General features: G+C 46.8%; 1 protein-coding gene across 1 annotated transcript; it reads right to left on the bottom strand.

Moving 5' to 3' along the window:
• Positions 1 to 305: 305 nt before the first annotated feature.
• Positions 306 to 21,986, bottom strand: EDC3 (enhancer of mRNA decapping 3). Its single transcript, XM_082005184.1, has 6 exons — positions 21,808 to 21,986; positions 20,028 to 20,341; positions 13,396 to 13,731; positions 4,738 to 4,891; positions 2,883 to 3,100; positions 306 to 1,756 (listed from the first exon to the last, which is right to left on the bottom strand). The coding sequence occupies exons 1-6, from the start codon at positions 21,969 to 21,971 to the stop codon at positions 1,422 to 1,424; spliced, it is 1,521 nt and encodes a 506-aa protein (XP_081861310.1). The 5' UTR covers positions 21,972 to 21,986; the 3' UTR covers positions 306 to 1,421.
• Between the last annotated feature and the right edge of the window lie 5,349 nt (positions 21,987 to 27,335).

The raw sequence follows: 27,335 nt of genomic DNA, 5'->3' as shown, positions 1-27,335 counted from the left end.
GCTACCGGGCACAAAGCCATCAGAGAGCACATGCTGAGCCTGCACGATGGATTCCCAAAGCCAACTAGCTGATGATTTCTCAGCTTGTCCCCCACTTTAGGCACTGCACCAAGGCTCCATTGGGCCAACAAAATGAACGCCGGAAAGAAAGAGAACCCAACGCTTCCTGGCGGCATGTGGGAAGCGAGCGCAGCACAAGAGCTGTTAGCGGAACAACCCGAGGCAGACCCCCTACAGGAATTTAGACAAGAACCTCCTGCCATAGCCGTCCAGGAGGGCAGCAGCTCTCGCCACACCATCTCCTGCAGGCTAACAGGACTGTGTAAGCTTCCTTAAGCTGGTTCCCAGCACATGGATGCGTGCACACACAAGCCCACCATACACACAGGCTTCAAGCCCAAAGGGAATGAACGGATCCATAAACTACTTCCCAAACCACTCAGTGTAGGAGGGATGCTGGAAGCACTGGGGGAACTCACCCAAACATCAACTGCACCGTACACCACGCAACAGTCTCAGTGACACTGCCTTGCTTCACTATCATTTCCCCGATTCAGCTACTCACTGTGCTGGAAAGAGAAAAAAAAAAAAAACAAACAAACAACAAAGAAAAACAACCAACTACCCTGGAAAAGTTCTTTTCCAAAACACGCCTCGCTCTCATAGACCTGGGCTTCATCCACTAAGTGAACAAAAAAACAACAGAGTATATAAGTAAGTAAGGCCTAGCTGAGGAAATCTGTGTTCCCAGAGCATGTGCAACCCGAGAGCTTCTGGCTCTTGACGCGAGCTTTCCGAAGAGGGAATGCTCTCTTTGAGGGGCTGGAGGGTCCAGGAGGGAGAACGAGCTACAACTGCCTTCAGGAACGTAAAACAGGGGAGAAGGGAGTCAGAAAGAACAACGGAAAAAAAACAAATCCTCCCTCCCGGTACGACTGCAACGGAAGGTATTTCTACACAATCAAGGGGTGCTGTTCCCACCAGGGCACCCTTGCTGGGTCTATCCGCCCAGAAGGACTGAGAAACACATATCAAATTTCCAAACCGCTTGTCACTTGTACCACCTCCACGTACACCCCCTCATTAAACAGCCTCCCGGACGGGCCTGAACAACAGTGGCCACCTTTGCTGGGGACAGACACCATCTTCCTGCGTGTTGCTTCATGCAATGGCACAAGAGAATGAGAACAGCTTCGCAGGAACATTCGCTTCCTTCTTTTTTTTGTTTCATTTTATGATTATTCTTTTTTTTTTTTTTTTTCCAATACACAATGTTTTTTCTGGAAGGAAAACTCTCCAGAACTTCACATCCTTAAGGCGTCACGAGTTTACTAGTCGGGATCCACTGGACAGCTTATTTGACAGACCTCCTCCTCCTCCTCTCTTCTCTCTCCCTTCAGAGCCATGTGGCTGGATGTGCTCTAAGTGGAGTGCAGGGGGATGACAAATTTGGAGCCAAAGGGCGAGTGGTAGTTTATTCCCACTTCTTGAAAGACCTTCTGGGGAATGCCAATGTCACAGAGGTACACGCGCCCTGCCCTCTCGCCCAGGGGCAGGGGCAGACCCAAGGCCAGCGACCACTTGGCGTCGATGCCCTGCTCCATTTCATTTATCGGAGGGTCTATGCTAAGGACGGGTGCCCGATTCTGGTTGGCCCAGTCCACAACTGCTTTGTACCACGGCTGATCTCTCAAGAAGGCATTTTCATGACAATCCAGGCAGTTGATCACTAGGTCAACAGGGGTATCTGGGAGATCTGAAAAAAACACAAACGCCATTGAGTGCTGAGGACCAGCCTGAAACCACAAACTAAGGCTCAGTGCCTTCCCTCCTTGCACTGCCAGCATATTTTTCTTTTTTTTTTTTTTCCCCCTCCAGCACCCACAGTCTGGCCTTACCTGCTGTTGCTGCCATCCTTCCACAAAAGACACTGACACTGGTATTTAAAAGCTCTTTAGCACTCTGGAGAACATTCACAGACTCTCAGGTACAAAATCTCATCAAGCGGTCAGCACTTGAGCAGCCCTAGGTGCCACCCCCGAGCTGACTCACCAGTCCAGGCAGCCCAGGGAAGCAGTGGTGGTCTCTCTCCGTTTTATATTCCACAAGCTGTAAAAAAGGCCTATTTTTCTGGAACGGACCGACTACCTCTGCTATGGAAAGGCAGCTTGTGTGCTGCACTGCTGCCTGCCCCACTGAGCTCCGTTGGTCTCACTGCACTCACCTCCTCTGTACCACATTCCCCTCACCTGACCAACCACAAAGTCCTCGGTGGACTCTTACAATAAAAAAAAAATCTTTTATAACAAACAGGTAGCTCAGCCAGCACAGCGCAGTCCCCCACTCCACTACAACACAAAACACTGTGCAGAGCCAACTCCCACATTTGTTAGTCCCAAGAAGTTTAAATGAAACAGGTTTGAAAATACCGCTGGTGAAATGACAGACAGAAGCCAGCTCTCTCACAGAAGGCAGAGCATCAGTTTATTCTGGGGCATACCACGAGATCTGAATTTTGACAGCCGCTGGGACTAGTTTCAGCAAAGCTGCCTTTTAAAGCAGCAGTTGGGTGCTCGATTATTTGCAGTTTCGATATGCGGAACAAGGAAGGCCTTTATCCTAAGAGCGCGGCTGGTCGGACTCGGATCCATACAGCAGCTCTTCCATATTGGTTCATACAGGAAACATCTGTACCAGCACAACTGTTCCACTGTTGAAATTCTCGAGTCTTTGCCATCCCGCCAGCCTCCGACCAGCCATCTGCCTGTGGCAGTGCCACTAGATGGTGCCACTGGGCCGGACAGGCACTGGGGAGCTGAGCAGCACAGGTCTCTGCAAGGGGCCAGGGCGGCGGAGAGCAGATCCGCTCCTCGCTCACTTACCTTTGACGCTGGACACCTGCTGGCCTTGCGTCTTGCTGAAAAGGTTCAGCTCGTTGGTGATGGATTCCAGCATCTTGACAAAGTTGGGTAGGAAAAGGATGACGTGGACGTCGTGGTTGGAGAGGTGCCGTCCGCAGCTGATCCCTTGGGCCCCCTTCACGTGCGGGCCGCACAGCAGGGCTACCGTGGGCCGCTGATGCACGTTCTTCGGGTTCAGCCTAAAACGCAGACAAAAGGGACTTAATAAAGCAAAAAATCTCTTACCTTCTTCCTGTGAGAAGGAAGGCGGAGGGGGGGGGGGTGTGTGTGAAAATCAGTAAAATGCAAATTTTACAGGTGTTTTGCACATCTTCCGTTGCCTCCGAGAAGGAACCCACATCCTTTTGTAGCACTGACACTAGAGCACTGCTCTGCTTGCGGGTTCACTTCAAGATTTCCTCGCACCCGTAGCGGAGAGCACAAGGTCCTAGTCTGTCCTGGTTCATCACAAAGCCAGCTTGTACTTTCAAAGCAGAAGGCATTTTCACCGCTCATGTAGCAAGCCTGAGTCCAGGGCAATTTCACTTTTAGAAGGCTTTTTTTCTCTGCCCCTCTAATTTCAGAAGAATGCTAACTATACAGTCTTAAAAATATGGGATGATTTACTCCATCAGCAGAGCCACAGTTAAAAAAAAAAGAAAGAAGAAAAATAATTTCTACTCCCTAAGCCTCATCAACTGCAAAATAAGAGTCGATTTATTGACGTGGCCTGCAAGCCATCAAGGGTGGCTTAGAGTAGGATTTTCAGCTGACAGGGTCAGTGCTGCCTGGTTTGTCATGACTTAGTGCTTTCAACCAAATGATCAGGTCCCAGACTGCAGGTGAGTACTACTGCTAAACAGATGGAGACTGTTAGGTCTTACCTTCCATTTCAAGAGCAAATAATTTGGAGCATCTATCAACAATATAAAAATACCTGTGCAATTGTCTGCCCACATCAACAACTACAGCAAGTGCAGGCACCGAGCAGACCTCTTCAAAAGAGTCAGCACATATATTCACGCAAAGAGCAGTAAGCGCACCCCAAACCCGCAAGCAAACCGGGCCCTCCAAAAGAGCAGGATATTCTCAGTTTACATGTAGATGCCGGAAAGCTAATTTAGCATTGTGAAAAGCTAAGCAGCACTTTGTTTTCACGAGTTACCTTTTGTTTTTATCGACGGCATGAAACTGTAACACGTAAAAACAACAAAGGAAAGGTTGACTTATTTGCAAAAAGGAGTAGCTCGCCAGAAATTCTGCAATGGTTTCATCTGCCGCGGGCTACACCTGCACGAAGCTCAATTCCTTGAAAAAATTCCCAGTAAGTGGAGAGCAAAGTCTCAGCTCTGTCTGTCTTGCCTTTGACTCAAGAGACACTTCTGCTTCTGGGACACAGAAGCCAAAAAGAAACCCTTAGTAAGTCATCAAAGATGCTTCAGCCAGCCCTTTTCTAGAGAGGCTAGAGAGCAAAAAAAGCAGTGTGAACATGGAAACCTGCTGTAAGGCTTCCTCCCACGTCAAGAGCCTCACGCTTGTTTTCATGATTTAGAAACAGGCTGATGCCATGAGCTACAACACAGGTCTGCGTGGCATCAGGACAAGTTTTTTTCTTTTAGAGGCAAGGAAGGCAGAGAGGTGACAGCTGCCTCCAGCTGCAGGACCACTGAGGGACTAAGACAAGCAGCAGCAGGCATCCGCGTGACATTGACCTCAAAGGTAACCTCTCAGCCTCCTTTACCTCAACCCCACTTAGCAGAATAAGGTAAGCTGAGCTCTGCTTAGAGGGGGCAAACCCACAGCAGAGCGAAAGGGGGTTGTTTTCGGGTTTTTTTACCTGTTGGGTCCCCCAAGGAGGCTCAGGGCCATCTGACTCGCACACACTCCCGTCATCTCCAGCCTCCGCTCCAGAGTCAGCCCGTGCTTCTCAGCGACCGAGAGCAGCTTTTTGTGAAGCTCGTAAGACACGCTTGGAACGACCAGCCCGGAGTCTAGGGTTCAAAGAGAAGGGAGGGAGGAAGACAGAGAGAGGTATTATCAGAGACTTTTCCAGAATGCTGCACACTGGTAAGGTTTTATATGACAGCACTTAGAAATGATGACAGTGAAAAGGCTTACTAGCTGTTACCAAGAGTCTGCTTAACCCAGTAATCCGGGTTCCTTCCGAGAGCGTCAAATGAATCCAAACTAGTGCATCAGCCAGATTACTCCGAGTGAGGCAGTGACAACTAAACACAACTGCTGGGCTTGAAGTAATATACGTTTCCATGAAAATTCAGCAGGCAGCTGGCAATTTTAGCAACACGTGGACTGAGAAGGTCTTTTTGAGTTAATATGTAAGTCAATAATACTAAGTTCCTTCTTAATGGTCTCCACCCATGCCCAAACAGATATACGTGTTCCTAATCACCATGAAAGTCAGAAGAGAATCTGTGAACCAAACACAGTCCCAGATTTCCAGCCCTTAACCCACATATCACAGCAAAACAAGACGTCCCACATATAGGTGTCCCCATCACCTGAGCTGTGCCGTGCCAGAACGGCTGGCTTCCGACACAAAAAGCTGCATCACGATACACTGAGGCAGCAGGGGAACGATGTGGCTGAAAGAGTAAAGTCTGTAGAAAAATACTTCTCAGATGTTTTTGACAAGTCTGGTCTGCGAGCCAGGAAACGCTCCAGCACGTGGATCAAGGGAAAACAAACAAGAGAGGTTTTGTTAAGTGCCGAGAACAGCGCCTGCAGTAGACAGCAATACAAGCCTTCCTGCTCGCTTTGACAGCAAAGTTACCTGGAATCAGCAGGTAGGAGAAACACAAACCTGAATAACTATTCCGGCCAATTCTTTCTATGTTCCTTCTTCCAAGCAGGCCGGGCTGGCACTGCCTTCACAGAAATAAACCCTGCAGTAACATCTGTAAACTCTCCTGGAAATAAATACAGAGGATTTCTTGCTACCAAAAGGCAGCTTGCTCTGAAGAGAGCCACAGCAATTTTTTGCCAGTGTGTTGAATTGCGGAGGACGAGGAAAAAGAATTACTCATGGTATACGGAGAAAGAAATGCAAAACATCAGTGACAGGTGAGAAAACTGCTGCAGCAGCCAGCCAGATATCCCTGACTATCTTCAGCCACAGAAATGACCCTCTTCATTCTAGCTTTGCTCCTTTGCTGCGCAAGGGCTCTGTGAATTTACTGGAAGATGTACTGTTAGTTCCTGCTCTGGGACAGGCAGATGAGGTACGTGGGAGTCAGGCACGGTGGGTCAAAAAGGTTCCAGGACTCAAACCGACACCTGCTACAGCTCAGGCATGACGCCAACCGTCAGGCCAAAGCATGAACTCTGTCCTTCCATCAGCACGCTCTGCTTCTGTGGTGTTCAACGGCCAAGCAGCCCTGACTCGCCTTCCCACTCCCACCAGCCGCTCCGCCGCTGAACTCGGGGCAACAGCAGCCACCCGGGTGCTCACGGCAGCCCGGCGGGACGGCAGGGCTCGGAGCGCCTGTGCTAATGGGAGAGAGTGGTGGGAACGTGACGGGGCCCAATGAAAATGCTCTGCAGCGATACGAGCTCAAAGGGGAACAGCCACAGCATACACATCCGCTCGGGGAGGAAACCTAACAGTTACTCGCAGGCTCTTTTGCAGACAAAAAGCGTAACAACAACCAGTTGCAACAAGCAAGTGCCATATTCAAATGAGATAAGCAGTGTGTATTTTAATTGTGAGGAATTATTTGTACTGCCATATTTCCCCAGGGTGCCCCAGTCACAAACCACTAAGTAAAAATTATGGCGGAAATGGCAGGTTTTGTACATCTTGCGGTTTTCAGAGTCAAATCTGAAGTATTCCTGCGAGGTAAGAGTAAAAAGTTGTGGAGTAGATCCTGCTGAATCCTTCTAGCCTTCGTTTCTGAGCTCCCTGGCTAATGCTTTGCAGATACAGAGGGCCCAAACATGTTCAAACACTTGACCTTGCACGCTAACCGCCGATTAAGCTACCTCCGCTAATAGTCTTTCATTACACGCAGCGCACATGCAAGCATGCACATTATCAAAGTCATTTCAGACTCCTGATAGCAGCCGCTGAACGTCTGGAGTCATAAGCCACTAATAACCCTAAGCCCATCGCACCAGTCACGCACCTGCCCTGTGTTCACACGCCCTCTTAGCCTCCGGAGTCACGCAAGGCTCGGCCCTGCCTCTTTCCCATTCATATTTTTGCTACTTCATCAGGTCTTGTTTTTCAAGCTTGAGGGAGGACTTGGAACGAGTGACCTGAGGTCAGGATCTCTCCAAACAGTTTGACGGGACACATCCTCTGCTAACCTGAAACAGGGGGTTCCCAAACTGTAGTTTTGCTCCTTCTGAACTGCGGGGCCACAGATCCTCGGCTTAAATTTTGCACAAACTCCCCAAACTGGGAGAGTGAAAGAGCCCATCTATCCTCTGCACCTACTCAGTCTAGTATGACCGCTGCGAACGTCTTCTCTGCAACCGTTTACACCTTTCCCTCAGTCACTGCCCCCAGCCCACGAGCTTCAGTAAACCCACGTTTACCATCAGCTAGGCGCAACTCAGTGCCCAGTGGGTTAATGCAAAGGGGGTTACTGGGCGGCAGCAGAGGCATGAGATGAACTTGCATTTAGCATGCCAAGCGCTACACTTTGTCCTAACTGCTCCCTCTCAGGAGCAGGACTAAATGCCAAGAGAACTTCCCTTCTTCGCACTCACGCAAGGTCCAACCAGTCAGACTGGCTTATCAAAACCAGGCCAAGGGAGTTAAATAAACTCTGGCAGAAAGCAATCAAGGAGGCGACGTGTAAACCCACAAACAATAACACTACTGCAACAAAACTGAACTCCTGCCAACTTTAATTATGTTTGGGTTGGACAGTGCATCTTTATTGTTTGCTAATGAAGGTAATAAAATAAATTAGCTCAGGCCTTTTAATATTAAATAAATGTATTTTACAGCTGCCGGGGGGGGAAAAAAAAAAGGCAGATATAGGCTAAACAGTTTTGTCACACGCAGAGTATTGCTGAAGCCTGATTAAACACGAAGTATTCTCCATTTGTGAGGCACACTCTGCCCTCGGCACTACAACTGCAAACAAGTTATCTCTTCGAGCTTCACTATGCAATGTTACATGTGTACCAGTTGGATTAGAACACCCTATGCCAGCAGAAGGACTGAGCTAACTCTCCAGAAGTTAACAAAATAAGAGAGTTTTTCCCCAAACAAGCCCAGAGCAACACTGCTGTCAGAAGTCCAAACGCTTCCCATGCTTTCAGTTGCAGGGGAAAAAAAAAAGGAAAAAAAAAAAAAAAAAAAGAAAAAGAGTTGCTGCTAGAGTAGCTTAAGCATTTAAGCCCCATCATTCCTCTTGACTATTTTAGCAGCTCTCTAGCTGCTAAAATAAATACAGGCAAGCTGCAGGAGTGGATCAGCTAGAACTAGACTTTGGATGTCCAGAGCCGCACAGCTCATGGCCTAAGATGCAGCTATGTGGAGTGGGAATAACTCTTGTCCAGTTTAGGCAGACGGGACATTACTTGCTGTCTTTTGCCGGTTGTAGAGCTCGACCTACCTGCCTGCAGACTCAGCAAAACATAGTCACTTGCCCCACAAACACGAATGATTTTCTCCATAACCTTAAGGGCTAGCTGTTTTTTCTTTTAATCATCATTATTTTTAATTAAGACAAATTCTGCGGGAGTTCTGGCTGACGTTCCAATGTCAGCCTCTCCCAGCATTAGTGCACAATTCACTCTGGCTGAGCAAAAAATTGTCTGAGGGACAAAGAGACTTTGCCCCATGACCACTTTGTTTTCTCCTGCGGTTGGATACAGTGAACTTAATTTGCACTCAACTCAAAGATCCCAGAAACACTTCACACATTCAATATACACAATCACTGTAAGGCAGTCATCCATAGACTGAAGAGCTAAAAGCTAGAGCGTAGAAAAGTCAGTCAAGGACATGGTGCACACACAAAAAAAAAAGCCATACTGTCTGCATCATCCTCGCAGAACAGACTCAGCCTTAGTTTTGTAGTCCAACCCTGGCACATTAGCTGCATTGCTTCACTCCTAAGCACACATTTTATTTCACTATCTCCTTACTGGGGAGGGGGGAAGGGTTCTTGAAGGGCAGGTTTGAAGTCTGGTTAGGAGAAGCGCAGCAAAATAAATATCAACACTTAGTCCAATTTTTTGAGCACAGTCCTACTTTCACTTGACAAGTGGCTGTCTCAGATTTCTATAGCAGCTGAGTTTGAAAAATCCCACTTATTTTCCAGAAGCGACACTGGGATGAAAACAATATATTTTCTACACTAACAGCATTAATGAGAAGAGAAGCTACTTCGCACACAGGCTTACTAGTACATCAGGGAAAGAAGTACATACGTTACCTACGTGGCATACAGCTCTCCTCTTTACTCAAAGTGTGCTCATAAAGACACTTTCTTGTCAGAAACAGAGTTAGGAGGAAAGGAGAGATGAACTGCAAAAAAAAAAAAAAAAAAGAACGATTTGGAGAGCCTGGTATGCTTGAGATTATATTATATAGACTCACTGATGATGAACTGAGATACTCCATTCTACTACGAACTCCTTTGAGCTCCAACATACCTGCAGAACATTGCCTTTGCGGCTACTGCTAAAAGACCTGATCCCAAAACACCGTACTGTTCAAACACAGATTGTTTCAATGCCGACAGCCAACAGAAGGAACAGAAACAGATCTATGCCAACACACATTTTAATTCTCTAGCTGGACAGCTCTGGAAGTAGAAAAAGACAGCTCATGAAGACGATCAGCATTTCCAGGGAGGCAGATTTCTGTTAAACAGTTGCACTTCCCATTTCAAGCATCATGTAACGGTAAATACATCATGAGACAGATCAATAGCAGCAAGCCCAAAAGAGTAAAGACAAATTACATATTTGGGAGAGATTCGTATCTGAAGCCCGAGGGATGGACTCAGCTCAGTCACGATCAAGTAACTCTTAAGCTCTATTAGCTTCAGGTTTTTATTTTTGTTTGCAACTGATCCCCATCTTCATTCCCTGCTTGCTTCTAAAACACATGCTAAAATAGCTACTTGACAGCCTGGCTCCATAAAATTAGCTTTCAGAAAAGCATCCTGGTGGACTGAAGTGTTTATCAGGCTTTGCTTACATCCTACACGAATCAAATCATTTTAGTCAGCAGTAAAAACACGGACTGGAAGCCCTGCAGATTAGTCTTTTGGAGAACTGGCAGCAGCAGTTTGCTGGTTTTACCACTGCACAATCCTCGTTACTTCCTAGCTCCGTAGAAACATGGCATAAAAGAGCAGGCAAGGATTCACAGACTCCTTCCTTCTCACAGTGAGAAGAGCTGGGTATTAGCTCACTGTCAATCACCAGCATCACTTTGTTTGTGCTATTATAGCAGGCAGAATAATTATTCCATCAGCCAGAGCTCTTTTAAGACAATCATCTTCAGGACCAGCCTAGGGAAAAAAATTATGAAGTACTTATTTCTCCTATAACTAGGAAGTGCTTTTCGCAAATAGAGCTCCCCTTAAGGGAGTCCAGACACAACTCTGCAGGGAGAATTCGCAAGCAGAAAGAGCAATCCTGCCACAGACATATCCAGAATCATGGCTTTCGGGGCTATTGGCACTCAGATTTAAGCTTAGCAGCTGCTGCTCTTTCAGCCACTAGGACAGGCAGGCTGCCTAGAGCTTAGCATCCTCCTTCCAGTTGCTAAACAAAAGAAATCATGGTTTGGTTTTTTTTTATTTTTTGTTCAAGTGACAGTCCATCATTACTCCAAGCACACTGAATATCCTTCTGTCCCTCAGAGGGCTACAAAAAAAGCGCTAGACTGAATGGCAGAAACAGCAGGCAAGTTACAACTGTTTACAAGAGCTTTTGCTAGATAGCCATTAGCATTTCCTAAGCAAAAGTAAACTTCCTCAGCGGGCACAAAGGGAAGTCACTCTCGATGGGAGAAACATCTAGAGAGACACAGCACTGGGACACTGTTATCATCATTCACAGGGCCGTGAATGTGCCCTGCTCAGCACAGGCGACAGGGAACTGTAGCTGTCAATACCCTGCCCGTTGTGTGACACGACAGCTTTTCTTCCAAACAAATCCAGAATTCCATACGGGAGACTAATCACCCAACAGTAGCTAATGAGGCTAGCGAGACCCTGCAACTACAGAGGGGAGTCGTTTGCCACCCTCCCTGTGCAGGCTTGCCAAGAACAAAACAAGAAAACAGCAGTCCTTTCACTGGGCTGCTCCCTTCAGCACGCTGCAAACGGGGAGCCAAGTGTTTCCATAGTAAAGGACGATGGAGTTGAGCAAAACACGATTTCATTTTCATCCCCTGAATTTACTCACTGATGCTTGCTGCTTATTTCATGTCAGAGTTTTCCTCCCGGGAACTGTACTGCTAAAACACCGTATTAGCCATACTTCTCAAATTGGCAGCTAAACAGTAGGTTAGCTTTTGTTTCAGGCTAGACATACATAGAGGCCCTGTCTCCTCTCAAACAAGCCAGCTGGAAGATGAATTGACAAGTAGCAAATTTAAGGGGGGGTGGGGGGAAGTAAATCACATCTGAAAATGAAGAAGTGCTTATTCACACAGCACACAGGCAATCGCCGGAGTTTCTTGCCACAGGACACTGTAGAGATACTGAAAGCTTACATAGATTTAAAAAGCAATGGGTTAAATTAAGCAGAAAAAAAAAAGGCCTCATCAAAAGCTATTAATACTAAAAACTATCACTTCTGCTTCAGAAGTCTTAAAACTGTGAAAGACAAAGCACTCAGGCCGGAGGGGGAAGTCTCACTGCATGTTTAGTCTGTTCTTTCACTTTTCCTTACGTACCCTTGGAAACACAATACTGAACTGGACAAGCTCCGATATGAGCCAGTATGTTTTTATCTCATTCGAGAGCAGAACAGATCAATAAAAAGATGGATGACACAAATGGCAATCTAAGATATCCTCGTATAGCAGAACCTTTAAAAAAAATGTTTACTTTTCTTTAAAATTAAAAAGCAGCAAATCGTTGCAAAGAAATCAGCTTCCTTCTCTGAAGTGTTTCACAACCCAGATGGAGTTTCTGGGCAGAGAAAGAATGACAGATCAAGGACTTGATCATGCTTCTGCTCAGTGGCCAGACCACCAGGATATTAGCTATTTAGTGTCCCTCTACAAAAAGATCTGAGGCTTGATTTTCTTCTGATGTGGAAATGTTCCTGGAATGCCAAAGTTCCTACATTTTGCAAGAGCTAGAAAGCATGCAAACCAAACCACAACTAGCTTAAAGTTACAGGGAATTTGCACCCGAGTGTAGCATAAAGTACATATGTTACACTTCATAGCAGGTGTACGCATACAGAACTGGCTCCTGGTGAAAGCACCATTACTTGGTGCTTGGCCAAAAAAAAAAAAATATACTACTGAACATGAAACAAAACCAATTCTACCCTTCCCCAGAGCCATGGATTAGGAGCTGAATAACCATTCCCTGCATTTGGATTTTAGGAGTGCTGCCTCCCTGCAGCCAGGCAGCTCGTCGATCCACCCCGCTACCTTCACCTCCGTCCAAGAGCCTACTTAGCGGCAGCAAGGACCAGAAATCAGACTTGCAGGAGAACATCTGCACAGCAGCTGGCACCAGGGTGCTGAACGAGTTTCCCCTGACAATACACTTGATTAATACTTCAACTGAAGCATCTGCCTAGAAGTTTTTCTTCCCTTTTACAATTAAGACTAAGGTAAAGCAAAGGAAAGGCACAGCTTGCTCTCTGAACACATACTTAACACATGTGTTAATGTGGTGTTCACCCAGCTTTCTGGGGCTCGATCGTTCACACAGAAGCAGTGGACAGTAAGTGGCGGGGACACACCCCACATAAAAAGCCTTTTGTACAATAAATGTTTGGAATTGTGCATGGGAAGAGTCAGAACTGTTTTTTTTTCACCAGTGACATTTAAAGTTCTGCAAAACCATGCGGAAATATGTAACTACCACACAAGGAGTATCAGAAACACATGAAATTTCCCGCATTTTACCAAGAAAACACAAATTACAACATGCTACCAACGTACCAGAATCCTGAGACCATCCCTCCCTCTCAAGAGCCATCAATCAAGTCCACGCAGGTTCATCATGCTACCGAAATCAAAGCACAGATTCAAACGGCTCCTATTCAGTTCCCATTCTTGTTATCCAACCTCAGTTTTTTTCCCTACTGCAAAAACACTTACCTTGTTGTCCTATCTGAATATTTTTAAATCTCAGAAATATTGCAAATAAAAGGTTCTGTGTAGACAGAAGGCACAGATCCAATCTTACGCAAACGAACGCCCTTGCTTGTACCACACTAAGCTGGTAGGCGCCCCTTGGGGAAAACAATCCACCGCACGTGCCCCAGAAAAGCAGCAGAGTTTGCATCCTTATCGGTAAGGGATGTGGCATACCCGTGCAGAATTCTTTGTTAGCGTTCTGGGGTACGACAATCCTTCTGTAGACTATGGGCTCCGATTCCAAGATGTTCTCGTCGTGCCGATAGCGAGCTGGTTTCTCATTTGGGGTCCCCCGGGAACGAGTGCCGCTCCTCCTCTCATAAGTTTCAATCTCTTCAAACACAGCCGCCTTGTCAAAAAGGGCCAGGTTCCCTTCGAAATCAAAATCTGTGTCTGGGATTTCATCAATGTCATCCCCAAAGCACTCATCATCTTTGCTCTTCATCTGCCCGTTTTTCAGGCCACTCTTCTTTGGAGTCACTTGGTTCGGATGACGGCTACTGGATGACCCTAAACAAAAATAAAAGCAAGTAGAAAGTATGTCATAGATGGAAAAAGCCATGCTTGCTCATACACCTTCTCAGCAAATTTTGTTAAGAGGGGAGTTCATGCTTGCAGGCCACTGTCTCAAGGAATACTCACTTCCCAAAGAAGCCGTTAAGCCTCATCTTTGGCACTACTCATACTACGATAAGCTAACAGAAAACCGAAACAAGAGCATGAGAAGAGAGATTTTCAGGGACTTTCCACTGGCAAGGTTAGAAAAACAAGCTTGACCACAGTAGAAAAATAAACGTTTCTCCACATTTTATTTAATTCAAGATAGTATCCCATTAATGGTACGACAATAAGCTAGCTGTGACCTAGGAGACTTTGCTTCCTATACTGAGCTTCTGTTCATGTAGGCATGTGGCCTAAGACCTTCTTTGGAATTCTCCTAAACTTCAGAAACTAATGTAGGTGCTTTCTTTCGTAACAGGCTGGCCACTTATTAATGATCTTTAAAGGGAGAACTTAAAACCCTGAATATAAAGCATTTCTTTTTCCTCACCCTTGCTATCAATAGGTACACATTTCTGTACCGATATGAAGTCCATTCCCTTATTCCTATTTCATTATTCTACTTACTCGTCATCTTGCATGTTTAAGTACACTTCTTCCCAATCACAAGTAACTGGGAAAGCCTGATTTCTCTGGAATGAGAGTGATGAAAGTCTCCTCACACCCAACTTATGGCTGGAGATCAAGGACTGATACAAAGCCATATGCAATTACAAGGTCAGCATATCCCTCTACTTGCTTATTTCTTACGTTAGTATTCAGGTCACCCATACAAACTCTGGTCCAGACAACATTAATCTGTTTGTTATACCCATTGTTAAATTTGCAATTACTAGGAAATATTTCAGGCCAATTCCAGCAATTACAGGTATCGCCTACAGTGTCCAACAGATGGAGTAAGAGTTATCACGCCACAACTGCTTGCTCTACTAAAATATTTCTCACAGTTTAAGATAATCACCTTTGCGAGTAAGTTATACAAATGAGTTTATTGACAGAATGCATTCGATAACACAGGAACAAACTACCGCAATGTTGTGTCTTTATATACCTCCTCCATAAATTAAAAAGCAGCATTTTTTTGTCTTCGCACATCATTGCCCATCAATGAGAAAGGACAGGAAGAATTTCAAGTCATCTAAGGATACTTTGAAAACATCACCAAAAGATCTGCAATAGGCACAACCTTCATGGCCTCCTGTAAAGTTACCTGTCACCTTCAGAAGTGCAGATAAGCCTAGCTTGTCTACAGGAACGTTCATTCATTGCAACATCAGGACAGCAACTGGCACATTCAAGACGAATGTGCCAGTTTTGGCCAAGTAAACAAAGAGAACTCATCTCTCTACAGCAAAGTTATTCAGTAGCTCAATAAGTACACAACTTAAATTGCAGCTTTTAACTCCAGAACACCCTTACGATTACCTGAAGCCTTTACAGAAAGCACTGTAAAAACAGACCAGAGTAGACAGAGCTTTCCTGGAAGATAAAGGCAGGCTTGCCTGGAGTTCTCAAGAGCTTATCGAGGACTTTGTAAGCTCTGGCAAATTTATTCTACAGCACGATACTGACTTCATCTAACAACACTTCTAACATGCCATGCTGAAAGATGCCTTGCTAAAGATACGTACTTGGTTTTATTCTCAATTAGGAATGCATTGTCTCAGCAAGGATTTTCCGCCTGTTTATTTTTCCCATTTTAGACAGTGTGTCACTTGTTTTTTCTAGGGAACTGTTGAAGTGACTAACCTGAAAGCTCTCCCAGCCCCAACAGCAAGGAAGCTCTTTGAAATGGTCAGCAGCTCCTTCTCTGGGGCATGTCTGAAGCACTTGAGCTAAACAAAACAGACCCGAACACCCTAAAGCACTCCCTCTCAAAGCTGCCGCAGCTCCAGACTCCAGTTACGCCATAATTCAAAAGTCCAGCAACAGCAAAAAAGTGCACAAGAAGTCAGAGTCCAGTATTTTCCACCTTGACAAGCAGGTGATAAGACCCCAAACCTTCAAGGCCCTGTGGAATCATCAAGTAACCCCATGCCTCCCAAAATGATCCTTTTCCTAATGTGAGTAGTTTGTTCTGGTGGGTTTTTTTGTTTTAAACACAAGCTTGAGTGCTGCAGCTCTACCAGTTTAAAAACAGTTTTGCCCAAGCGTCCCTAAGCAAGCACTGAAGAGATTGAAAGAATTGACTTTCCCCAGCTTTATCACCTGGCCTAATGAAAGATGCTGGCTTTTCCCTTTCCTCTCCAACACCATTATATCATTACAGCTACAGCACCGCTATGTTAGATAAAATACCTTAAAGGGCATCTACCAAGTCAGACAGCTAATAGCTAAAATCTCTCGCAGCAAGACAGCTACCCTGCCTACTGGGTTTACTCTAACCTCATCGCATCATGAAAAATCCACTGACCGCAGCACAAAGGCACTTACCTCTTCAAAACAGCAGTATCGGTACAACAGCCAGCATGAAATATTTATTCTGCACGTACTGAGGCAACTGAAACCAGCCACACAGAGTTGTGTGGTCAGTGTCACCACACTTTGACTCTCTATTTATAATAATTTGAAATTACTACTAACTACAGCAGGTAGTTCATTTTCAGAACAGTGATTTTCAAGCTGCTGGAGACATCAAGGAGTTTTTATCAACAACTGGGTGAGAACAGACTACTGTAATACACTTTTTGCCAAGAAGCCACTAAAGAACAGATAGCAGAATTCAAGAATTGCTGGTGACAAAACAGCATGTAGGAGAGAGAAAGGGTAAGTCTTTCTGGCAAGGAGAATTACAGTATGCAAGCTACGGCCAGTCCTTTACATGCACAGTTTTGAGAGAAAGGGAAAGCTTTTTACTGACGCAAGACTTCCAAATTTGGCATATAAACCGCTCCAAAGTTGTACACAATTTGGTACGGAGCTGGCAATCGACAAGGGAATCGCATCCAACACTGCTGCTATCAGCCACACAAGAAATGAGAACGCAGACCAACGCAACAGGCCGAGTTCTCGAAATGTTCACAAACTCCAGGTCGAAGCAATAGTCAAGGGGTTCTCAGAGTTCAGATGAACAAGCTGGAGCCTACAGTGAACACAACGGCAAAACAAGCCTGCTTCTCTGTCAGTGTCAAGCGTTATGGCAACTTGGTCTGTTCCTGTTACCCAACAAGAGTTTTTACACTCACTGCCAGATGCTTCTGCAAACGACACCACGCTACCCTTAGCTGACCTGAAAAGCAAAATGTGGGGATAGATGCAGGGCCGCGCAATGGATCCAGGGGACAGAAGCAGCTGATGTGAGCAGTGTGCAAATGCTGACAGAATAAAAAGCTGCACTAGAAAAGCTGCAAGAACAATGGCTGGAAAGCTCCCCAGGCTCCCCTGCAGACACAATGAATGGGAGCCAAGACCATACCTCATCAAAACGAGACGTGCCGGCATTGTGGTGGGCAGCTCTCTAATCCATACCGATGGATGCCAACTCTGAAACACTGCTGACCCACACAACCGGTTGTCTTCTCACAGACCGCATTACAACCCCGCAACAGAAGTTGCACAGAGCAGGGCAGAGGCCTTCTACGAACTCCTGCGTGGTGTTCCTCTTCAAGCACTGCCACCTTAGACAGTCAAGAAGACTGACAGCTGATGCTGTTCAGGGAAAAAAGGGAAGAAACACGTAGAAAGAGGGCAGGGGGAAGGAAGGGAAAACTCAGGCAGAAGAATCTGAGATAAAGCTAACAGGAGAAGTGTGCACTGCCTTCCAGACCACTAGCCTGACACACCAGACCAAGTCATTGCCTGAAAGCTGCTATTCATAGCTGCGCTTGCTTCCACGGCCTGATCCAGTCCTCTGCCAAGCAGCTACAGAAACCCAGACCTTCTGGTCCAGCTCTTTTCCGAGTGCAACTTCCAGCGTCTCTGCCCTGTGTGTGTACGCATGAAGCTTATTGAGGAGAACAGCACATGGCTCCAAGTCAAGTTGGCAGCTTGACGCCGCACAGAGAAGCGCCTCCCTCAAAAGATAAACAATACTTCCCAGGCTTTTTTTGTTTCTTAGGAAAAAAACCTTTCATGTATAGCACACAAGCAAACGTAAATTCTCTAGCGAGCTGGCCGCCTTCCTGCAAGATCCCTGTGGGAGCTTTTGCCGACAGCCCTGGCATGAACGAGCCCAGTGCCAGCACCGCACAGAAGCCATTGTTGTGAAACCTGTGTTGATATTTGTTGTTTATTGATTCCTGTCACACAAGTACTCCGAAGGGGGAACTTTGTCCCTGCCTTAGCACGCTAAGGGGCATCAAGAGGTCAACTTTCAGCTGTACTAAACCTTATATGGCTGAAGTTGTAGATGACATCTCAGCCCATTCTTCCCTGGACGCCTGTACCCACTATCTCCATAGAGCCCAGACCTCTTCCATCCCCCTCCTGAGATTCACACATCATTTGCCCTACTCTCCAAATACACACATTTTAGAGAGCAAGAGTTCACTTTTCTACCTCATTTATCCCAAAATGAATCCAAGCTAACAACAATCTACATCTAGCACCTTGCTCAATTTGTTTCAAAGACTGTAAAAGAAAATCTGACTGGCTGTTGTGCTTCTGTTAAAACCGACACAAGCTATTTGTGGGTTGAAGTGGTTTGAAGCACCCACTGCTCACCTCAGGCCTACCAGACCTGGCAAAACAGCGTTAAATGAGGTAATCCTCCTACCCGCTCCATCCATCCAGAATAAAGCAAAGCAGAAATTATTTTAGACATTTACGTAGCTGACGCTGAAGTTTGAAAAGATTTTTTCTAAAAACAACCAAAGTAACATACTCAAACAACTAACTGGAATTTAGGAAGAGCTAGGGAATTAAAAAAAAAAAAAAAAAAGAAAGTTAACCTTAAAGGAACTACAGCTGTCTTCCTACAGCAAGCCCTACACCGTGCTTAGGCGCGGGTCAAAGTAAAACACTCAAAACCAGACAGGCTTGAAGATGGTTAGGTCACAAAGGAGTGCGTGCCTGCCTCTCCACATCGTTCTGGCCTTCCTCTTCCCATCAACCCTGTTTGGCAATCATTTAAATAAAGAAGTGAATATGAAGAGAGTTGCAAGCCTTTCAGAAAATAAGACAGCTGTTGGAGAGAGAGGAAGACTTCCAGAGGTCCAGGAATTTCTCCACAAAAATACAGTCTTTGCTCTCCCTGTTTAACTGGCCTTGCCCACCTTGGTTTTGCTTCTTTTCTAAACACAAGAGCAAGGGGAAAAAATGAAGTCATGGAAATACGCTAGATACATCCTGACACTTCAACACTTAGGTCATAGAAATATGCTGGATATATACTGACATTTCAATAATTATTGCATGATGAAGATCTGGAAAGCAGCATAGCCCAAGGGGCTTTGAGAAAAAAAACCCAATTTTGGCACAGCCACGAGAGCTGGCTGAAGACTTTATGAACAGAAATAAAAATACTGGATGCATGACTTTGAGATGCACTGACTGTACCTTTACATCATCCTCATTAGAGGCCGTTAATTCGTATTTTTAACAACACAGCAAATAACATTTGTAATTACTTGTAGGGTGATGTTGTAATAGGCTGTGGTTATACAGGCTTTAAATAGAAAAGCTTTATAATATTGCAGCTTGTTTCCAGTTCCTTTTAGAGGAGAACTGGAGGCTGGCAATTGGGCAATTTTCAAATAGGAAAGATAGCAGCAACGAGGAAGTCATTGTCACTGGCACTATTCAGCTCTACATTTTCTAACATTTGAGGCTGGTGAAGCAGAATAATACACTGGGTGGGACAGAGATTCTCTCCACTAATTAAACTTGAATATTCACTTTAACAAAAAATTTGTTACAGAACTATTTGCTTTTTACATCAATAGGCGTCAACCACACTTCTCTCAGAAATGCTGCAGCAAAGAAAACACCAGTATGTCGCTCTTTGCATTACTCAAGATTATGGATGAGGCTGCATCATCATCTAATCCTAAGAGATTTAAAGATAAGCGCCAGACATTTGGAAGATCTGCGCTTGTCATACTTGGAGGCACAGCTTATGAAGTCTCTCTCCTCACTATTTAACTTCCTCTTCTCCAGACCTTCAGTGGTGGCAATACAAGTATAAAAGCAAACAAACAGAAGTTTCCAGCACCGTCTGAAACATTCTTGCTGAAGAAGGGAAGATGTTGCAGTGATAACTCAGGCGGGCAAAAAGGAATATTTTGCAGGATAACACATATACTCACAGGAATTGTGTCTACGGCGGAAGCCTTTGGATTGAGGCAATGTTTCCACATGTCGATCCATGTAGCTCTTGGAGCACTGCTGCTGTGGAGAGATGATAATATCCTGATTCTTCATGTCCGTTCTCCTCGGGATATTCTGCGGGGCACTGCTGGAGATGGGCTTCTTTAACACTTTCCCAGTGCCATTCTGACTGGGACCCACTTGGCATCCAACACCAGGGATGCCCATTTCTGTCTGCTGCAGGTCCCCACATTGTCTGCTGTCCCCCGGCCCTGGGATCTCCAGAATTTTCAGCTCAGTAATATCACCTGCCCTAAAAACAGGAAAAGAAAACCAGACATTCAGGCATTTAGCATTCGAGGTACCTTTGCAAAAAAACAACCCCTAAAGAAAAACATGCAACATTGTACAGTGGGTTTTTTCTGATGCCATTATCAACAGAAGCAAGGGCTGGGGAGGAAGAAGGGCTTTTAATACTCAAATGCACAGGATATTTCCACAGACATCAAAATATTACACTGAAAAGGCATGAATCTTCAAAATAACAACTCGGGTATTTCTGTACTGCACCTGGATTTTGTTTGAAGGGTTCTGTTCCTAGCTGAAACAGAAATCTGTCAAGCAGAAAATGGAAGTAACTAGCACAGACCTTTGCAGAAATCTGCATTAATTTAACAGTTTCCAGAGAATATAATTAATCTCAGCCTTGAGGCTACTATTACTTTTAATCCATTTCTACAGAAAGCTACCCTTAGATTAGTGCAATTCATGCTCAGACAAGGATGGTGCTTCCCATTTCCTCAGAAAAAGGATAGAGAACACTCATGTAAGCACTGGGCATGAGCCAAAACAAAACAAATAAGTGGTTCCAAAGACCTCCATTTGCACTGAGTGCAAGAAATAAATCAGAAGTTAGGGTCCTCTATTTTAAACTTAGTAAATGTTTGTCCAACTGGGATATAAAAGTAGCGAGAGCTTGCTACAGACTCCTGCGTATCTCCTGGATGAATATGGTCACTGTCTTTCCCCTTCTCTCCCTTCAAAATCCAAGAAAAAAAAAAAAATTAAGAGTATTGACTTCAAGGAAACAATCTTATTTAAAAATCAGTGACTCAGAGTCTTAACTATCATAATATGCCAGGTAACAGGAAAATGTCCAGTGACTGGTGACTCTTACTTATTCTTTTCAAGCACAGTGTTACCAGGAGCTGGTGGGAAAAAACTCCCGAGAGCTACAGCACTGCTGCATTGATTCAGCTTTTTGGTTCAAGCCCCTCTCCTGCTTACACAGAGGAAAGAATGTGGTGAGAGATAGATGGGATGGAGCTGGATTTAATAAGTGCACTTAATTTTATTGCATCGGGGGCAATAATTTGAATTGCTCTACCACTCTGCTTTCTCTTCTGTCGCACTGTAATAGCATATAGTATACATATGCTGAGGGCAAAGCTTGAAGAGAGTATGCCAGCCCCCTCAGCTACCCAAAAACCTAACAACAGAACATATACACACAATACATACACACACACACACAGTCTCACCCACAAATAAGCTCCGACTGTGAGCTACACCACTTCTAATGACTAGGATCACAGAGCCAGAAAATAATCTCGTGCACACAAACTAACAGAAATCCAAGAGGCAATTCTCATCCAAAGGTGCTCAGTAGCAGTAGGGAGATTTAAGGCAAAGAGCCCATTTCCAGGCAAAACCAAAACATCCAAACCACCACAGACCTTGCCTGGAAAAAGGGACGAGGGAAAAAAGACAGACACTAACCTGAAGGTGACTTCTGGCACGAGGCACTTGACCCCATTATGGAAGGGCCGCGTGAGGGAGATGGTCTGGCTGACCTGATCCACAGCAGACACTCGTCCTTGGTAGACTCCCAAGCTTTCTCCACAATTAATTGACACAATGCTCCCGAGCCAGTCCGTAGCCATATTTCCAGCACACAATTGCTGTAAAGAGACACAGGCCTGGCTGTAACAAGATGCAGAAACTGACAACCCGAATCAGCATCAACTGCATCCCCCGGCCCACAGCCCTGGCTCCCACCCAGGCTCTGGCTTTGTCAGCTCCTCTCTCCTTTGTAGGGTGGAAATAACATCCCTACAGACACCAAGGATCACAGAAAGCGTGTAAATCCCTGGACAGGGCTTTGCCTATACGATCGTTTGTAACACAGATCACCATTTGCATCATTAAAGATATCATTTTTGTAACTGAATTCAAGCCTAACAGCTTCCAACACCAATATTTAGTTCTGTCTGCAGACGTTCTCCCTGTAATTTGAACCAGGGAATTTATCTTCGCTTCCCTGTTTAAAATTTTGGCATACAAACACTGGGGCAGAACAGCTCTTGTGAATACTCTTCAGTGAGAAGACTGATCTCTGCACATACAAATGAAAACCAACACATTTAAGGGAACAGAGAGATGCAGAGCAGGGCAAAAAAAAAGGCAATACTGCAGTCCAGGACAAAAGTCTTCACGCTCTCCAGAGACAGGAATATTAGTATTACTGCCACAATTAGATAAATGAAAAAAGAAAGTTGCACGCCCTTCTGAGTTCTACAAGAATACAGGGGGGAAAACACACTTTGTTTCGTTAGATGTTCAGTCCCATGTAATTCCCTTAGTTTTGATGCTTGAACTGAACTTGTATCAGCACACTTTGAAGTAGCTAAGCATGTCTTTTGAGCTGAGATTTCTTTCTCCAGACAAAGAACGCAGGAAGATGACAGGCTTACTAGCATCATGGTGGCACAAAAGAGCTGACAAGCTCATAAATGAAAATTACTACTGCATGTATTTGCCTTTCATGCCGTAATCAACAGTAAGGGGGAGAAGGCTTGATATTTACTGTAACACAAAGACAAAAAGCACAGGAGATAACCCAGGAAGATTAATATCAATATATAAACCCCATTTCTGAGAGAGTCATTTTAATTCTCTTTAAGCCCTTCCTGTCCTGAGCGTCTTGGAAAAAGATACAATAAAAAAAACCCAAACAACTGAAAATAACTAGGACACATGCATGCTACCAGAAAAAACTCACTTCCCTCACCTTTCAGGAGACCCAAAACAGGGGGTGCTTCAAAGGGAAGCAAATGCTGAATTTGGCCACTAAGCCATAAATTCTTCAGGAGCAGTCTCCTCTCTTTCCTGTTTCTGTGTATTTATATTAACCCCCGATAACAATGTCTGGATTCCAAGATGACAGCTGATAAAAAGCACTTTCAAAACACAGTTAACACGTCCCCGAGTATCTGCAGTAAAACTAAAATTTTGTTCCCTTTCCTGCTTTTTGTATCTCTCTCTGAAAACAAGGAGAAAGAGTTCAGTACACATCACCATCTTACAAGGATCCTTTTCAAAGAGCCTCCTTTTACCAAGAAAAAAACACCATAAAAATCTGTGTTTGTGTGCAAACATAAACCAAAACAAGGGAAATTCATCTGAAAGGATTTCATCCTACTACTTTATGTGAAAATCCTTTACAAGAGGGAACAAACTACACGTGCAGTGAATGATTTGCTTCCTCACACATGACAAACATGAGCACATTTGTTTGTTTACAGACACCTGCAAAGTCAAACCTCCTGGCTAATGTTCTCTTACATCCCTAGTTTTTGTCATACAACTTGCAGCTATCTCATATTCTCCCGCATCTCCTACTGCAAGTGTATCTTACTGCTATTACTGCAAGTTCTAAAAGATACTCAAGTCACAGAGCATGCAGCACTTAATAAACAGAGTTTCTAAGTGATAACTTGGCATGTGATGAGTCGATAGCTTTGCACACCGGGCACTGCTGCTTGAGAAGGAAGATGCCGCTATGCACATTCTCCCTAGCTGAAAGATGAGTTAGCACGGGAGTGGTTTCACTCATTTACCAGCAAGGCAGCCACCGAGCCTACCCGCTCGGTACCTCAGAGACAAGGTGGCATGGGATATATGCTCCGAGCAGGGCTCGTCATCCCGGGCTGGGTCCAGGTGGGCTGCCTCCAGCCTAATCCCCACAGCAGGAGACGAGGCCCCCACAGGTAAGCACAGGGCCCCCCACAGCCCGCGTCTGCGTGGGCCCCAGCAAGAGGCGGTCTGCTAAGGCTTGGAGTCCAGGAGGGGAGGCGCTCAGCCCAGCCTCCGCAGGCCTTCGCCTCCCCAGCCGCTCCGCCGGCCGCAGCCTCCCCACCACGGCCCCGGGGAGGGCCTGGCGCCACCACCGCGCCTCACGGGAGGGCCAGGCGAGGCCCAGCTCCCTACCGAGGGCCCCGGCTCTTCCCGGACCGCTCCCGCCGGACCTTTCGGGCTGAGGGGACGAGAAGGTGCGGCGCCCCCGCCTCACCTGCGCCCGCCGCTCGCTCCCCGCCTCACCCTCAGCCTCTCCGCCTCAGCGACGCTCGGCGCTTCCGTCACTTCCTGCCCCGCGCCCCGCCTGAGAGCGGCGCTCAAGCCACCGGCGGGCAACCATAGAGAGGAGCGGAGGACTTGACGCTTGGCGCATGCGCAGTAACGCAGCGGTCCGGCACGGCGGGAGCCGCCGGCAGCGCGCTCCGCATGCGCGGCGGGCACGCGGCACCCTTGTGTGCAGCGCCGAGCGCCGCCGGGCGCATGCGCGGTACGGACTCGCCGCGGGGGGCCGGCACGGTGCCCCCCCACTGCAGCTCCATCACCGCAGCCTCCCGCACCCCGTCTGGTCTCATCACGGTGTCTGTCACATCAGCTCTGTGACGTCTGCCGCACCTCTGTCACCGCCGTCGCGCACCCGCCGTCTCCATCCCACCTCCCTGACCGCTTACGTGTCCGCCGCAACGCCACCCTCTCCATCTCCCCTCTGCCACCGCTGTCACACACCTCTGCCAGCTCCATGGCCTCCGTCATGACTCCCAACACCTCCATCACACCTCCGTCCCCTCCTTCACACCTCCGTCACCCTTCCGTCCCCTCCATCCAGCTCACCGGCAGAGGCACGGATGCGTTTTGCCTCCTCAACTCCGTTAAAATCAGCTTTTCCCCCCTCCCAAGCCAGAGGCTTTTTCGCTCGTTACTCGGAGGAAGGAGCGGGTGGCGGGGTGCCGGCTGCGTGCGCCGGCTGAGCTTCCCGAGCTAAACAACAGGCTGTGCCGGGGGACGCTCATTAAAAACAGAATCGTTACGACAGCTGTCGGTAACGAGACCACGAAGGTGAGCCAGGTGACGGCGGGAGGAAGGCTCCTCTTCCGGAGAGCAGCCTTTCCGTGGCACAGCCACAAAAGTAGAATTACCTCCCCGGCACGCAGCGCGTGGCACTTTATGGATGGCCATTGAAAAGGCCGCTGAATTATTAATCTCTCCTTTATGTCCCGTGGATGGGTGGAGTCAAATATTAACTTTTCTGCACTTAATTTGGATTTTCTCCCTCTACGGCGCGAGAGGAGAGCTCGTGCTGCAGAGCACCCTGGGGCAGGGATTTGGGGAGGAGCACAATTTTCAGCAGAAGAATTAATTTTTGCCAAGATTCCTGACATTATACCCCCATTTGAGGGCTTAGCTAAATACTTGTGCCTGGTGAAAAGATGCCCGGGGGGCAAGAGTGGTTTTCCTGGAAACCCCCGAGGGCTGGTCCCAGCAGGGCTGCCACTTCAGGTAAGCACAGACCCCAATTTTCCATGAACTCCTTTATTATTTGCATGGCAATTTAATGTTTAGTGCCTTTTTTAAAGGCAAGTCATGCAAAGCCTGGGGAAATAATTGTGCTCTGAGCTGGGGAAGCTGGGAGCAGGCGATGGCCTGAAGCATCCTTCTGAGGTTCACCTTCCTGGTGGTTCTGAAAGGCTATTTTCAAGCTACTGATTCCTTTTTTTTTTTTTAAGGATGGAAGAGCAAGTCCTGATTTTTAGTGAAATCCTGAACTGAGACCGAGCTCGGCATCACCTTTCTGCAAATCCCAGCTGAGGCTTTTAAGCTTCTCTACCTACACAGGGAAAGAAACGGAGCCGGCACCCACAAGGACTAAAAACTTCCCCTAATGTCGCAGCCCCCACACTAAAGCAACAGGCAGCTCATGTCCCTGTAGAAAAAACCCTGATCCAACATATCCAAGTCAGCTTTTTAAGAATGATAGAAGTGTGGTTTGTTCTTTCTTTGGGGGTTCCCCCCCCCCCAAAAACTCTTCTTCCAGTGGAATAAGACCAGCCATAAGTGAGAAACTTAAACTTTCATATAAGTATTTATTGGGTTAGAAATACTGTGCAGTTTCTATCCCAGCGTACGGATGCATTCCACGCGGGTACAAACCAGCAGGAATCGCTGCTCCGTTTGCCGTGAAAATTCACCTTCACGCCGGCTAAAGAGGACTGCGATGTAAGGCAGTGCAGCTCCCGCAATCCTCAAACCCTCGCTCCTTCTACCAGTCTGAACATACCAACCTATTGCTTGCTAAAAAAAAAAAAACTAGTTTAAAAAAAGCAGCAAATACATAGTCTGAAAGCCAGAAGTGTTCTACTGTGCCTCTTACTGCTCCTTGTCCCTTATTCGCAGTGCTTGGATATTTTCCAGGAGGCTTTTTGTTATGGATTTAGCGAATATCTCGATTTGCGAGCAGCGCTACTTATGGATATATACATTTAATGGGGTGTTTTTCTAGCAGGCTGTCACAAGGATCGGTAGAAACGCTCAGGGATCCACTTCATGAATTTATATTTGGGGAATTTAGCTGCCTGAGGGTCCGCTCGAGACGGGTGCTGGCGCAGGTCCGGCCCCCGCACCGCCTCGAGAGCCCTTCCGAAGGCAGCCGGAGCAGCGGGGCGAGCCCGTTCCCATCGGCACAAGGAGCCGAAGGCTTTGGGAACCGCTCTGCCGGACGAGCTCGAAGGACTCCCACCCCGTGGGAAAAGGCTGGCCGGGTTTCCCCGGGAGGAACCCGCAGGTTTATTCCTATTCGGCGGGCTCTGCCCGCGGCGCCGGGCAGGGCGAGGACACCCCTAACCCGCGTCCCACACCGCTTCTCCCAGCCCAAAGCATCCTCCTCCCCGCCGCAGGGCTGCGGTCCCCCGGGACCCCCCCGGGAGGGATGAGCGGGCTGGACCTCCGGCGAGCTTTTCTGCGGGCAAGGGCGACGGAGCTGGCTGGGGGGCCGCGAGGAGCCCGCCGAAAACGGCTTTCTCCCTCCCCGCTCGCATTTAGGAGAGACGAACAAAGCCTCCAGCGGAGCAGCACAGCGAGGGGCTGTGCTGGCTTCTCGGGAGCAGGAGCAAAAGCAGGCTGAGTGTCCGACGCCGAGGGCTGGCTTTCTTCTGCAAAGCGACGCTTCCTCCCGCGGC

The sequence above is a fragment of the Phaethon aethereus genome, assembly GCF_964289735.1.
Source record: "Phaethon aethereus genome assembly, chromosome: 12".
Classification (NCBI taxonomy): domain Eukaryota; kingdom Metazoa; phylum Chordata; class Aves; order Phaethontiformes; family Phaethontidae; genus Phaethon; species Phaethon aethereus.
This window is presented reverse-complemented; position numbering and strand designations above follow the sequence as displayed.

Coding starts and splice junctions, on each gene's coding strand:
- EDC3 (XM_082005184.1), bottom strand. CDS start 21,971: ATGGCTACGGACTGGCTCGGGAGCATTGTGTCAATTAATTGTGGAGAA. Junction 20,342..21,807: donor GTGCCAGAAGTCACCTTCAG/GTTAGTGTCTGT, acceptor TCCTGTTTTTAG/GGCAGGTGATATTACTGAGC. Junction 13,732..20,027: donor CCGCCGTAGACACAATTCCT/GTGAGTATATGT, acceptor ATTTTTGTTTAG/GGTCATCCAGTAGCCGTCAT.